The sequence below is a fragment of the Rhineura floridana genome, chromosome 3, assembly GCF_030035675.1.
Source record: "Rhineura floridana isolate rRhiFlo1 chromosome 3, rRhiFlo1.hap2, whole genome shotgun sequence".
In the NCBI taxonomy this organism is placed as follows: Eukaryota; Metazoa; Chordata; class Lepidosauria; order Squamata; family Rhineuridae; genus Rhineura; species Rhineura floridana.
The window spans coordinates 199654609-199668827 of NC_084482.1; the positions used below are offsets into that span (position 1 = coordinate 199654609).

Below are 14219 nucleotides of genomic sequence, written 5' to 3' on the forward strand. Positions count from 1 at the left end.
TTTTACTGTAGACAAGCAACACGCTTCTTTATTGCTGACTTGATAGAGAACAAAACTGAAACTGAAACTAAAAAGCAGAGCAAAGGAAAGTCCAAGGGGTAGAGTCTAACTCGAGGCCATAATGCAAAATTCTAATATTTAACTTTTCATGTGATACCAGCAAGGCCAGCCCCATTCTCATTAATGCACAGAGTTGAGGGTTCTTGCTTTCTCCCTTCCTCCATATCTACATAGAGTAGTTATATGTCAGATAGGGTTGCCAGGTTCAGGGCCTGAGACTGATCCTGTATCTTTAGGAGAAGAGAAAGTCAGCCAAGCGCAGGTGTTCTTGCAAAGCTGTAATGGGAAAAACCACAAGGTGGAATCCTCCCTTCCCCCTGCACAACTTTTAAAGACAACTAATAAAATATATTCTAGGTGGCCTTAGTCATCATTGCAGAAACAGAAAAATAGGAATACATATCAGCATGAAAGAAGTTGCTGGGTATCCATTTAACATCAAAGTATAAGACTTCGAAGGCACATCTTGGTTAAAATAATTACAATAGATGAAGGACTGAGTTAAACTCTAAGAGAGAGCCAAAGTTACAAAATATATGAAAATATATGTCAAGATACATCACTCATCAGATGTCATGGATGGAATAGATGGATGGTTCTCTCTTGCCTTCTTCAACCCCCAACTCCAGCAGAGCTGAGGGGTCATGAGTGCTATAAAATCTGGCCTTTATACACTTGTCAAAGAGAAGGCATGTTCCCATGGCCTTATCTACTACTGCCTGCTGCTGCCTCTCTTTAAGCAAACTTTATGCTCTTCAGGTCATTAACCGCCTCCCCCCCATGGAACTTCTCTCTACAACTAGTTAGCTTAACTTCATCATATAAGGAACTTCCTCTTACTTTTCTGTTGACATTTGCCAATGTCTGCCTAGATTTCCTTATCTCTTTGTACTGTGCCTCATAGTAAAACATTGCTTTGTTCAGAACCGAGTGCGAAGCCCATTTTTAAAAGAACATTTTTCTTCTATACCACTTATGCATTAAAAAGCTATAAGCTAAGCTATATAAGTAAATATAAATAAATGTAAATGTTTTCAGCACTTTTTGTGCGTATTGTAAGCCAATATCTGGGCTGGCCCATTACCCACGGGTCATACAGGTTGTTTTTTTCAGGATCACTTAAGTAATTATAGAGTGATTGTGATCATGAAAAATCCACCCTTAGGGAAAGCCTTGAGTGAGCAGACTTTTGGAGGCTTTTCCAGATGAGACTTTTGTTGTGTCCTCATCATGCCTTATTTGCTAAGTTTTTCAGAGTCCTATTCTTAAAATCAATGATTTGAAACGAATGCTGATGAAAGTTAAAGAGGAAAGCACAAAAGCAAGACTACAGCTCAACATCAAAAAGACTAAAGTAATGACAACAGAAGATTTATGTAACTTTAAAGTTGACAATGAGGACATTAAGCTTGTCAAGGATTATCAGAAGAAGGCTAGGACTGAGGAGGGCAGCTATGAGGGAACTAGAAAAGGTCCTCAAATGCAAAGATGTATCACTGCACACGAAGGTCTGGATCATTCAGACCATGGTATACCCGATCTCTATGGATGGATGTGAAAGTTGGACAGTGAAAAAAGCAGATAAGAGAAAAATCAACTCATTTGAAATGTGGTGTTGGAGGAGAGCTTTGCGCGTACCATGGACTGTGAAAAAGACCAATAATTGGATGTTAGAACAAATTAAAGCAGAACTATCATTAGAAGCTAAAATGATGAAACTGAGATTATCATACTTTGGAGACATCATGAGAAGACATGATTCACTAGAAAAGACAATCATGCTGGGAAAAACAGCAGGGAGTAGAAAAAGAGGAAGGCCAAACAAGAGATGCATTGATTCCATAAAGGAAGCCCCAGACCTGAACTTACAAGATCTGAACAGGGTGGTTCATGACAGATGCTCTTGGGGGTTGCAAATTCATAGGGTCGCCATAAGTTGTTATGTGCCTTCAAGTCAATCACAACAACAACAATTCTTAAAATCCCTCCTGTTCTTAAAACAAGCTATCATTCTTTAAATGAAAGTTGTCATTGTCATATCACAAGTGAAAAAGCCAATTCCCCCCCCCAAAAAAAAAACCCAGGGAGGGTGAAGCACAGCTCTGGGGTGCAGCACTCCCATTTGCCCCCTCCTGGCTACAGGCCTGTCCCAGCATAGTCTCCTGTCCCCAGAGATTCCTTCCCTTGTTATGCTTCTTTATCTGCCTTCTCTTGTGAAAGCCTCAAATACAGGCAAAGGCCACTTTAACCCCCATCCTTCTCCTCCTCTTGAGTGTGAAGAGCAATAGCGCCTCCATTCAAGTTCTCCGGTCCTGCAGTTAGTTAGGCAGCAGAATAGACTGCAGTGCAAGATCTCAGACGAAGAACATAGATGTGAGGCTTGAATCTCGGGTGTGATGGAGCTGGTTCAGCAAATATCAGTTTGAGAACCACGTGAGGAGAAAGAGGACTGTTTTCAGCTCCTCTGGACAGGAGATTTAAGGCCATATTCAAGATCTTTCTGTGCACATTTTTAAACTGGGTGTGATATTGCTGATCTGTTTTCTCTATTGCCTTTAAGTGGATCACATTCCAGTGCATTAGAATGGCATCACTTTGCCTGTTGACTTAGTTATCTCATAAAGATTTTCTCCATGGGAAACCAGCAAAACAGGCTGCCCTCACTTCAGAGAATTACATCTCCAGTCCTTGAGTGGTGTCTGCTAGGCAGAACAATGCCAGAGGGCATCCCATCCAGGGTCTGAGACATCTTCACAGTATGGCCTGAGGCAGGTGCTGAATTCCCTTCTTTCTCTTTCTTTTCCCCTCTAGGATGTGAGAAACACTTTGCTTATGCAGAGGTAAGTGGATCCCACTCACAGTAGGTATCCCACTACCCCCAATCACCCCTGCCCCACTGCTCCCCATCCCTCCCAATTGCTAGGAGGGGAGACTCACACACACTCACATGCAGAGGTGTCTGAAGCAACATCTCTTTCTCAGCTGCTCCAGTTTGCTCAAGGCCTAGGTCCAAATGTGGCATGGGGAGCATGAGTGCTCATACAGGCCCACTCTGAGCTCAGGGCAGTGATGATGATGATGATGATTACCACCACCACCACCTGGCCTTCACCCCGAGGACCCAGGACAAGTTACAACAACTTAAAATGCAACATTAAAAACAACTAAAAGCACAAGATCACAAAACACAAGGTGGATCCTACAATATACCTTTTCAGGTGTTATCACAGGATCCCGAGCAAACAGACCTTGTGGAACGGTGCCCAGGACAGCCAGCAAGGCTGTCAGCAGGAGGGAATCCCCCATATTCATAGGGGCTGTTGGATTTCAGAGTTGAAGCGTGACTTCAAGGGGAAGGGACATGAGCGTCATAAAAGGCAAACGAGCCCTTAACCCAAACTGCCATTAATTGATAAACAATTTTTAAAGTATCTTTTGACCTTAAATGATGGTTTGAGCGTTCCCCAAACTTCAGATAAAACTTTAACCTTAGGGTTTTATGATCCAACATTCTTCTGTGTTTGTGAAAACAAATCATTTCACTTTGTGAATTAAACTGGGGCTTGTCATAAGGGACTGGAGTGCCATTGCTAAGTACCTGGTCCTCTTCCTGCTGCAATACATAACTTCAAGGAGTCATTCAGGTTCAATATAGAGGGTATAAGCAACCATCTTTGTCTTCTCCACAGCTCTCTGGTGACATCTAGAGAGAAATAGAAAGTATGATGTGCTGTCGTCACATTTAGAGAATTCATGACCCTTGAATGAATGTAGGCAATGAAGTGAAGTTAGAGCAGAGAAACTCTGAGCATGGTGGGATCACTTGATGATGTTTCTTCTTGGAGTAGATGTACATGAGAGACTGTTTTGACCCCCAGATGCCTGGCTTTGGAATCCCTAGTGAGGAAGAATCTCCCCCACCCCTCTGCCCTTCCAACCCTCTGTACCTCTCTCTAGGCTTTCTAAAGTTTTCTTCTGGATTTGAATGGATCCGCATTGTTTTTCTCTACCAGGAGCGAGAAAATTGAGACATTTGAGGATCCAGTGGCTTTTCCTCCAGGGCTGAAAAGAAGGATTTGGGATTTATGTGATATAAATCCCCTTCTGGAGAGTGTCATGAAGAAATTTGAAGGTAATGATGAATGGCAGCAGGGATTTTACAGCAGGCATTAATGACTGTAAACTAGTGAGTGAAGGAGTGTTTCCTCCAGCAGGAAAAGAAAAGGTGCCACAGGGGGAAATTGAGGGCTCATGATCATAGGCAGAAGATGTCTCATTTATCCTGGATCATGTAGGTCTGGGTCAGCACACTTCTGCCGAGCTTTTCTAAAAGACCTGAGTTGAGTCATGTCCAAAAGTGAACATGCCAGGCTCTTACTGCATTTTAGTTTTTCTTGCTACAAACATCGGCAGCACCAGCAGAGCTTCTGTCTTGGTTGTGCAGCTGCCATTTTCTTAACCTCAGAATGCCCCATATACACATTGTCACTCTGGGGCACTGGAGGGGGGATAAAGAAGGGAAAAAATGGTGGCTGCCACAGATAAAGGCAGGATTATGATTATGATTATTATTTTGCTCCAATGTGTACCAGTTTTATACATATGGAAAATCCTTTGCATTTTCTTGCTCATCTACACATTCTGGAGTGACCCTTTTGGAGGCTGTTAAACTCAGCTTGGGTTCCACCATCCTGAAAAGCTTTAAAAGGACTTTAACAAGCACCCACTTCCTCTGCCTCCTGCTCATCTTGAAGCAGCAGAGCAAAGGCCTGAGCTGTCTCCTCCTCAGGGTCCCACCCAGATCTGTCGTATCTAGTGCTGCACCCATCACAATCTCCCCAAAGTTCCAGTTTATGAGATCCCCCATAAGGGAGGTAAGGGCATGACGCCTGACAGCTTCTACCTAAATATTTGTTAAGATTCTGAAAGAATTTTTAAAAGTTAGTGAGGCAGAACTTCCCTTTGCATGAGAGCTCCGCCGATTCTTCCTCTACAACTTATCTTTGCCATTATGTTTGTGAATTCCAGCTTTAGTCATTTCCTGCCCCCCCCCACTAGTTTGGGACAGATGTGAAGCTACACCCAGCTTCCCTTTGCATCTTATGATAAGATTGGTATTGCACTGCTTTCCCTTCCAGTCCTCCACTTGTAGACCTCAGTTTCTTTGGCAAGGTTCATAGACGATCAGATTTTATGCTGAATGCTTTTATTGGGCTGTTTTAAAGTATCTTTTAAGAAGGAACAGGTTCAGAGGAGGGCAACAAGGATAATGAGGGGACTGGGAACAAAGCCCTATGAGGAGAGACCGAAAGAACTGGGCATGCGTAGCCTTGAGAAGAGAAGACTGAGGGGAAATATGATAGCACTCATCAAGTCTTTGAAAGGTTGTCACACAGAGGGAGGTGTAGAAAAAAGGAGGGGTGCAAACCTTGAATGCCAAAGGAGGGAGTATTAATATATTTATTGTATATTTTCTTAGAAGTAGCAGCTTATAATATAAAATGCCCAACGCGTTTCAGCCCATCAAGGGCTTTCATCAGGGGCTACAATCCAACAGAAAAACATAATCAGGACAGACATATATAACATTCATTATAACTGTTGAAATCCTTTACGTTATATTATTAAAACTCATATTTTTTACAAAAATTCTTTACAAGAACTTTTTTCTTTTTGGGAAATACCCATTCAGCTCACCCACATTTACAAAGAAATGAAAATGTAAATGTATAAAAATGATGCATGTAATTCTTTAAAAATCATCTCAAATATTGCAAAATAGCAGAGTTTACTCACACAATAGTTGCTAAAAGCTCTGTATACAGGTGCAAAATTCCTATACTGGAGCAATCAAGTAAATTCTCTAATGGTTCTTACAGACAAGAGGGAACATATATATGGCCTTCTACTTGACTATTTCCACCAATCACAACAAACAAGAAGTTAATTGATTTGACCTTTAAATGTAAAATTAAGTGCACCTGGAAGAGACTTTTATATAAGGGTAAAGAAAATATATATTTACAAAAAACTATAAGCCAGAAAAAACTGTTTATAAAAGAGAAAGGAACGAATAATCTTCATTCAGTCCACTGGGTGTCACTGTCTTGAGCCTTAAAATCCAACCTATTTCTTTTTTATTGAGAAGAGCATTAGAACCTAATCCTTCTATCTTCTGCAGAACCCAGAATTTCAGCCCCATACTAGCATATTGGGAACACTGGAGACAGTGTGACACTAAAGGTGCTCCTGTTATTTCTGATATTGCTCAAATGTTCTCCTATGCGCACCTTTACCTTCCTAGATGTCTGACCTACATATAATTTCAAACAACCGCACTGCACTACATAAATCACTTGAGCAGCGTTGCAATTGGAAAAATGATGCAACGTATACTTTTTTTGGTCAGTTGGATTAATGAAGTCCTGGATCTTCAAGGTGTATTTACAGAATGTACAATGTCCACAAGGATAATGACCCACTGGTGGGTGTGTACCTGGAAAAATGTGAATAGGAGAAGATATATGTCCTTTGAAATCACTTTTAACTAGAATATCCTTCAAGTTCCTAGTTCTTTTGTATGAAAAAGTGGCAAATGCTGACAACCTGAAATATGTTGTACTATGTGCCAATTTCTCTTAATACTATTCTGTAATTTATTGGACACATGGTTGTAGGTTAAATTACAATGTATTCTAGGAGATGATGTTCTTGTGGTTTTCTGTAACAAATCTGACCGTTCTCTATATAAAGCCTTCTGAAAATTATATTGTATTACTGGGGAGGGGTACCCTCTGTGGATGAGTTGCTGTTTCAGAATCTCTGAATGTAAAAGAATCTTTTTCCAGGGTGCAGTTCCTTTTAATCCTCAGGAATTGTCCATGAGGTAAGTTACATCTGAGTGGTACGGGATGGCAACTATCAAAACTGAGATAAGTATTTCTATCTGTTGGTTTTTTAAGGCTCAAGACAGTGACACCCAGTGGACTGAATGAAGATTATTCGTTCCTTCCTCTTTTATAAACAGTTTTTTCTGGCTTATATTATAGTTTTTTGTAAATATATATTTTCTTTACCCTTATATAAAAGTCTCTTCCAGGTGCACTTAATTTTACATTTAAAGGTCAAATCAACTTCTTGTTTGTTGTGATTGGTGGAAATAGTCAAGTACAAGGCCATATATATGTTCCCTCTTGCCTGTAAGAACCATTAGAGAATTTACTTGATTGCTCCAGTATAGGAATTTTGCACCTGTATACAGAGCTTTTAGCAACTATTGTGTGAGTAAACTCTGCTATTTTGCAATATTTGAGATGATTTTTAAAGAATTACATGCATTATTTTTATACATTTACATTTTCATTTCTTTGTAAATGTGGGTGAGCTGAATGGGTATTTCCCAAAAAGAAAAAAGTTCTTGTAAATAATTTTTGTAAAAAATATGAGTTTTAATAATATAACGTAAAGGATTTCAACAGTTATAATGAATGTTATATATGTCTGTCCTGATTATGTTTTTCTGTTGGATTGTAGCCCCTGATGAAAGCCCTTGATGGGCTGAAACGCGTTGGGCATTTTATATTATAAGCTGCTACTTCTAAGAAAATATACAATAAATATATTGATACTCCCTCCTTTGGCATTCAGGGTTTGCACCCCTCCTTTTTTCTACACGTCATTGTATGCCTTCCACCTTCTTTTCTTTTCTACACACAGAGGGAGGGCCAGGATCTCTTCTTGACCATTCCAGAGGGCAGGACACGGAATAATGGGCTCAAGTTACAGGAAGCCAGATTTCAACAACATCAGGAAAAACTTCCTAACTGTTAGAGCCATACGACAATGGAACCAATTACCTAGAGAGGTAGTGGGCTCTCTGATACTGGAGGCATTCAGGAGGCAGCTGGACAGCTACCTGTCTGGTATGCTTTAAGTTGGTTTCCTGCACTGAGCAGGGGGTTGGACTCAATGGTCTTATAGGCCCCTTCCAACTCTACTGTTCTATGATTCTATGATTTACCATTTTTATTTCATATTTTTATTATCATCTGTTCTTCATATGATTTTCCAGTTTTTAATTAATTGTCCTGCTCAATCTTTTATTTGAAATTAGAAAACAATCGATGCTACAGTATGTTATGAAGTGCTATTTTATAGCAAGATTTGTTTTAGATTCAACAATGCCACGTTTAAACATTCTGTCTTTTTGCTTCCTCAGACACTCTGTTATTCAAACAACACTTTCAGAGAGGTAAATTTCCGATAGAGGACCAAATTCATGGGAGGGATGGGGACTGGTATTTCATTTGGGTTAAAGTGTGGTCCTGCAAACGTTGGAACCATCAATAGCATCAAAAACTCTAGTGAATAGCCCTGTAGTGACTTGGAGTTCTTCACATGTACAAGGAATGCACAACAGGTGGGTAGGCTCCATCACCTCAATTTCTAACTGTTCAAATGCACACCTGCAAAATACACCTTTGTATAGAAGTAACTACACTCCATTCAGTCGGGAACCCTGAAAAAGCAGTTCCCAAGATTGTGTCCTTGTTCAGCCATCTGCACTTGTCACACAAAAGCCTATTCCAGGCTTCTTATTCTTTTTTTGAAGATGCAGACGGGCAGGAGGTGGAGAGAGACAGCTTGCCCCTCCAAAGAACCTGACAAACTATAGGACTACAGTACTGAGGGAAGAATTCCATACATTGTTAACCATGTTCTAGTCTCTAAGCAGTGAGAGATTGCAGGGTTGCCACTGCATACCATAAGGTGTTTCCTTGGAATGAAGGTCACAAGACACTGTGGTATCTTTGGGATAGATGGTTTTATTTACGCATATACAGTATACAGGCTGAGCATAAAATGAACAGGCCGACAGCATTAACAGTCCAGTGGATCTTTCTTCCCTTACTATAATTCTGGGGGGACCCACAAAATCATAGGTTTCAGCACAGAGAATGAATCAAGACTCTGTTATCTTCCCAACTCTAGACCAGACTAGCCCCTGGCCTATTGTTCTGCTACCCCTAGAATGACAGTAGACCGCAGCCAGGTAAGGGCATGAAGGCCTGCCCCCTCCTTCACACTAGCTAGTTGTTTCTATGGCAACACACCTTTAGTTGGCCAACTTTTGGTCATGTAAAAAGTCTTTAGGGCCATTGACTTAACAAAGACCACTTGAGTAGTTCCTTCTGCTATGGAATCCTTTCCTACAGATATAAAACAACAGGTTTGGAGAGTACCCAAATACAAGTATCAAAACATACCCTCCAATCCTACAATGGTATTATTTGGTGTTCCATGTGACTTCACAAAAACAAAGCTCTTCAGAAAAAGCCATGCTGAATCAGACCAAAAGTCCATCTAGTCTAGTATTGACTTTCCTAAGTAGCCAATTGTGGAATTGGCATCCACAAGATGTTAGTGATGGCCACCAACTTGGATAGCTTTAAAAGAGGATTAAGGCTATCCGTGGCTACGAGCTATGCTCTACCTCTAATATCTCTAAATACCAGTTGCTGGGAATTGCAAGTCATAAAAAGAGTGGCTGTTGCACTCAGGTCCTGCTTGGGAGTTTCCCACAGGCATCTGGTCGGCCACTATGGGAACAGGATGCTGGACGAGATGGGTCTTTGGCCTGATCCAGCAGGGCTGTTATATTTTTATGCTCAATTAAGAATATATTGAAACTCCACCCAACATGCAAATATGATTCCTTCACAGTAATGTATCATCTTGGGTTTCTTACAGTGAGTGCAGTACCAGCCTCCACCACTGAGTGGTTTTTGTTTTCCTCTTTTCTTGTTACGTGCCTTTCAAGTCGATTATGACTTATGGCGCCCCTATGAATCAGTGACTTCCAAGAACATCTGTTGTGAACCACCCTGTTCAGCTCTTGTAAGTTCAGGTCTGTGGCTTCCTGTACGGAATCAATCCATCTGTTGTTTGGCCTTCCTCTTTTTCTACTCCCTTCTATTTTTAAAAAGATCAGGCACTGGGAACCTCCAGCCTGTGGGCCAGACTTGGCCTGCCAGGCCTCTCCAGTTTGGCCCACCAGGCTATTTTAGCCATGCCCATCTGCTCTACACCTGATGTTAGACTCAGGTGTAGGACAGGTAAGAGTGGAGCTTCAAAGGAACGATCGGGAGCTCAAAGTGAGCTCCTGACTGTTCTTCTGCTGGAGCAAGGCATGCTCCCACTGCCCATCAGCTGATGGGTGGTAGGACTATGCCTTGCTATAGAAGAGGGAAGCATAAATCACTTTCCCCTGCCCCGCCCCCTTCACTCACACAGAAGAGTTGAGCAAATGTTTTCTGTGTGATTTTTCTTCTTGTGAGATGCCTTGATTGATAGGCAGAGGATGATATAGATATTTCAAGGAGAAACAGCAAAAAACTGATTTACAGTTGCAAAGAGGGTATTTATTGTAGGGAAAGGCAGGAAGAAGAGGAGACGAGTGTCCCAGTTCTGAATGCAATGTGAGATTTGAGAGGGAACATAGTTCCTGGGCTGTTTCTTGGATCAGGATGCCCATCTGTCTCTCAGCTGATTCTCCCTCTTCTTTTTTCCTCATCTTGCCTCGACAGCCAATGTCACTCTGGATCCAGACACAGCCCATCCCCTGCTCCTCCTGTCCAAGGATCGTAAAAGCGTGAGATGGGAAGGCCAACCTCATGACTTGCCCAGCAATCCTAAGAGATTTGATGAACAATTTTCTGTGTTGGGACATGAAGGATTTACAGCAGGAAAGCATTTCTGGGAAGTCGTCGTGGGAAATGAGGGAACGTGGGCTATGGGAGTCGCCAGAAAGTCTTTGAGGAGAAAGGGCTACTTTGCTTTCAGTCCTGAGGAAGGGGTCTGGGCTATAGGAAAATCTCAACTTGGGTACATCGCATACAGTCCCCCTGATTACCCTCCCCTGTTCTTGAGTGAGGACCCTAAAAGGTTGCAAGTGACTCTGAACTATGGTAGTGGGCAGGTATCTTTTTTAGATGCTGATACAGGAACCCCAATCTACACATTCACGGGAGCCTCATTCTCCGGAGAGACCCTCCTCCCCTTCTTTCACCTGTGGGAAGGAAAAACCCACCTCAGAATTGCTTAAGGAGACCAAATCTATCTCACAGGCCTAGATGGTATTCCCCTCCAGCCTGGGTTGATTGATTTAAAAATCAAACATTTATTTTTCAAGAGAACACTTTTGACAGCTTTGCAAAGGCCAAGAGTAAAAATAGGGGGGGGGGACCAAGATGCTGCAAAATGTGGTGTTTATTTTCAAAAAAGGTCAACGTGTTTTGGGCACTATTGTCTGGCCTTTGTCAGGGGCTGTAAATAAAATTACAAGGACACACTACATTATTACACATAATAAAGTACATTAAAAGAATAATAATCATATTATACATAAACTAATCTGTACAGAAAAATATCGTTGCACTTATATGGACTGGTCTGCAATATTCTTTTCTAGCAAGATTGCTTGAAATGATAGATGACCAAAAATAAGAATTCACATGAGAAAACTCATTTATATACATTGCTAAGTCTCTTTAATTCTGGGATGACTAATTAAACAGGGGAATAATGTGCAAGTGAGGGAAAAAGAATGTGAGAGGGATCATCCAGTGTGGTGTAGTGGTTAACCAGGGTTCAAATCCCCACAGCCATGAAGCTCACTGGGTGACTTTGGGCCAGTCACTGCCTCTGAGCCTCAGAGGAAGGCAATGGTAAACCCCCTCTGAATACCGCTGACCATGAAAATCACAGGGTCACCCATAGGTCAGAATCGACTTGAAGGCAGTCCATTTTCATAGGAGCGGAAGAAATTCCAACCCCTCATTAAGACCACCAGGGGTCAGCGTTTTTAGTACCAAAATCCATGCTATTTCTCTCCTTAATAAAACATCACTTTTCCCCACGCTTATTTTTTCTAAAACCCAGAACTTAAAATCGGCAAAAGAGTGATGATCTCCACCAAGGGGCCCCCAGCTGTCTTGTTTTTAATATTGCTGAGGCGTTCCCCTATACGGCTTTCGACATTCCTTGATGTTTGGCCTGTATAAAGTTTTTGGCAACTGCACTGAATCACAAAAATTACATTGGCAGTGTTGCATGTAGAAAATTCATTCAAAATGTATTTTTGTGATTGACAGGGTTAACAAACTCTGTCATCTTACATGTGAATCTGCAATAGGCCCACACGAATGATGACCCATAAGTACATTTGTGCCTGGTGTGATGATTGTTCCTAAGTTCAGTTCTAATCAAAATATCCCTCATGTTCCTGGTTCTCTTCAAAGAAAACATGTTTCTCATGACATCCAGGAATATGACATATAATATGCCAATGCCTTTTAATGCTACTTTGTAGTCTATTAGCGACATGATTAAAAGTCAAATTGCAATTCAAACTATTAGAAGCTGTTTTAATCATTTGTTGCAAAAGGTCCGTGTGTTATGTTAGGGAAGCGTTCCTGAAGTTCTCCTCTACAAAATTCTTCGGCTAACCCCTTAAATAAATGTTTTTTTCAGAACGTTGGATTGCTATATAAAATCCCTTTCAGAGGAACAATTGCGTTTAATTCTTAAAAATTGGCTATACAGTAAATTCTGTCTAAGTGGTCTAGGGTGGAAGCTATCAAATCTTAGCTAAGTGTTTCTATCTGTGGGTTTTCTATATATAGAAGTGCACAAATGATTGCCTTGTTTCTTAATTAGTAAATCTAGAAAATTAATTTCTTCTAGACTATGATGGAAATCAAATTGGATATTAACACTCCTGCAGTTCACCCATTCAATGAAATTACATAGATGTTTACCTGATACCCTCCAAAGTAGGAACACATTGTCTATAAACCTCCACCAACATACAACCTGTTCCACAAAAGGACTGGAAGCTGCAGTAATAAGTTTTTCGAAAGGTTCCATGTACAGATTGGCTATTTCAGGGGCCAGGGAGCATCCCATGGCTACCCCTTTAATTTGCCAATAACATGAATTATCAAATTTAAAGTAGTTCTTACACATGGCTATTTCTGCTAATGTACAGAGGAAATGTGCGTGAGGGGGGATGTCTTTCTGTTCTCTTGTCTAATGTATGATGAATGATGTCTATAGCCTGTTCCTGAGGTATATTAGTGTAAAGTGATCTCACATCCATAATTACCAAGATATCCTGGGGTTCAATGGAAGTGGACTGTACTTTATTCATGAAATCTGTAGAGTCTGTATAAAAGATGGAATAGCAGGTATAAAAGGTTTCAAAAAATAACCAACAAACAAGGAAAGAGGCTCTAGAATGGAATTACAGCCAGAAACAATAGGACAACCGGGGGGAGGTATTCTTCCTTTATGAATCTTAGGCAGGGTATAAAAAACTGGAACCCTAGGATTTTTGTTAAACAAAAACCTATAGTCCTCATTGGAGATATAACCCAACTTAAGGCCTTCCTCAAGGATGGTTTTTATTTCCTGTGCAATATTTACAGTGGGATTACTAGGACATGCTGTATATGCTGCTCTGATAATTGGGATAAAATCTTTTTATATTCATGGACATCCTGAATAACTATAGACCCACCATTATCAGCTTGTTTGATTACAATGAAGCAATCACACAATTCCCTTAGAACATGCTGTTCTTTACTATTCAGATTTTGCCATAAACATTGAGATGTTGTTTCTATCCTTTCTAAATCCTGAGACACTAATCTCTCGATAGTTTGTATGGAAGCATCTGCTGTCCCAGGGGGCATAAAAATAGAGAGAGTTCTAAAGCTGCTTTTTGAATCTGTGAACTTGGAGACAGTTGCTCCAAAATATTGGCATAATTTTATATTCCTAAAAACCGAAACAAATCTAGTCCAATTTGGACAGGGTCATGCTGGGGACTAGGAACAAAAGAAAGTCGTTTATCAAGTACACGTCTTTCTAAACAACTTAAAAGTCCTTTTGGAGAGATTAACAACTAAACTCTCCTGCGTGGATACGGAGGAGACCTGTTCCTCTTGGATCTCTTCTGGTTCCTGTTGTAAGTAGTTCTCTTGTGTTTGCTTCTGTCTTCTAAAAAAATTGAAGAGTTAAAATTGGAACTGTCTGCATTGCTACTCTCGGCAGTGGTGGAATCCCAGTCTGTATGTGATTCAATGGAGCTTTCTTGC

General features: G+C 40.8%; 1 protein-coding gene across 4 annotated transcripts in view; it reads left to right on the forward strand.

The window, feature by feature from the left end:
• LOC133381057 (E3 ubiquitin-protein ligase TRIM15-like) overlaps window positions 1-12470 on the forward strand; it is a 34061-nt gene extending 21591 nt beyond the window's left edge. For all 4 annotated transcript variants that reach the window (XM_061619506.1, XM_061619505.1, XM_061619503.1 and 1 more), the window contains 4 exons: window positions 2872-2900; window positions 4074-4192; window positions 8279-8311; window positions 10647-12470. In XM_061619506.1, coding sequence (XP_061475490.1) covers window positions 2872-2900; window positions 4074-4192; window positions 8279-8311; window positions 10647-11164 — 699 coding nt within the window. In that variant the 3' untranslated portion in view covers window positions 11165-12470. The remainder of the gene's footprint in view (window positions 1-2871; window positions 2901-4073; window positions 4193-8278; window positions 8312-10646) is intronic.
• Window positions 12471-14219: the final 1749 nt, after the last annotated feature.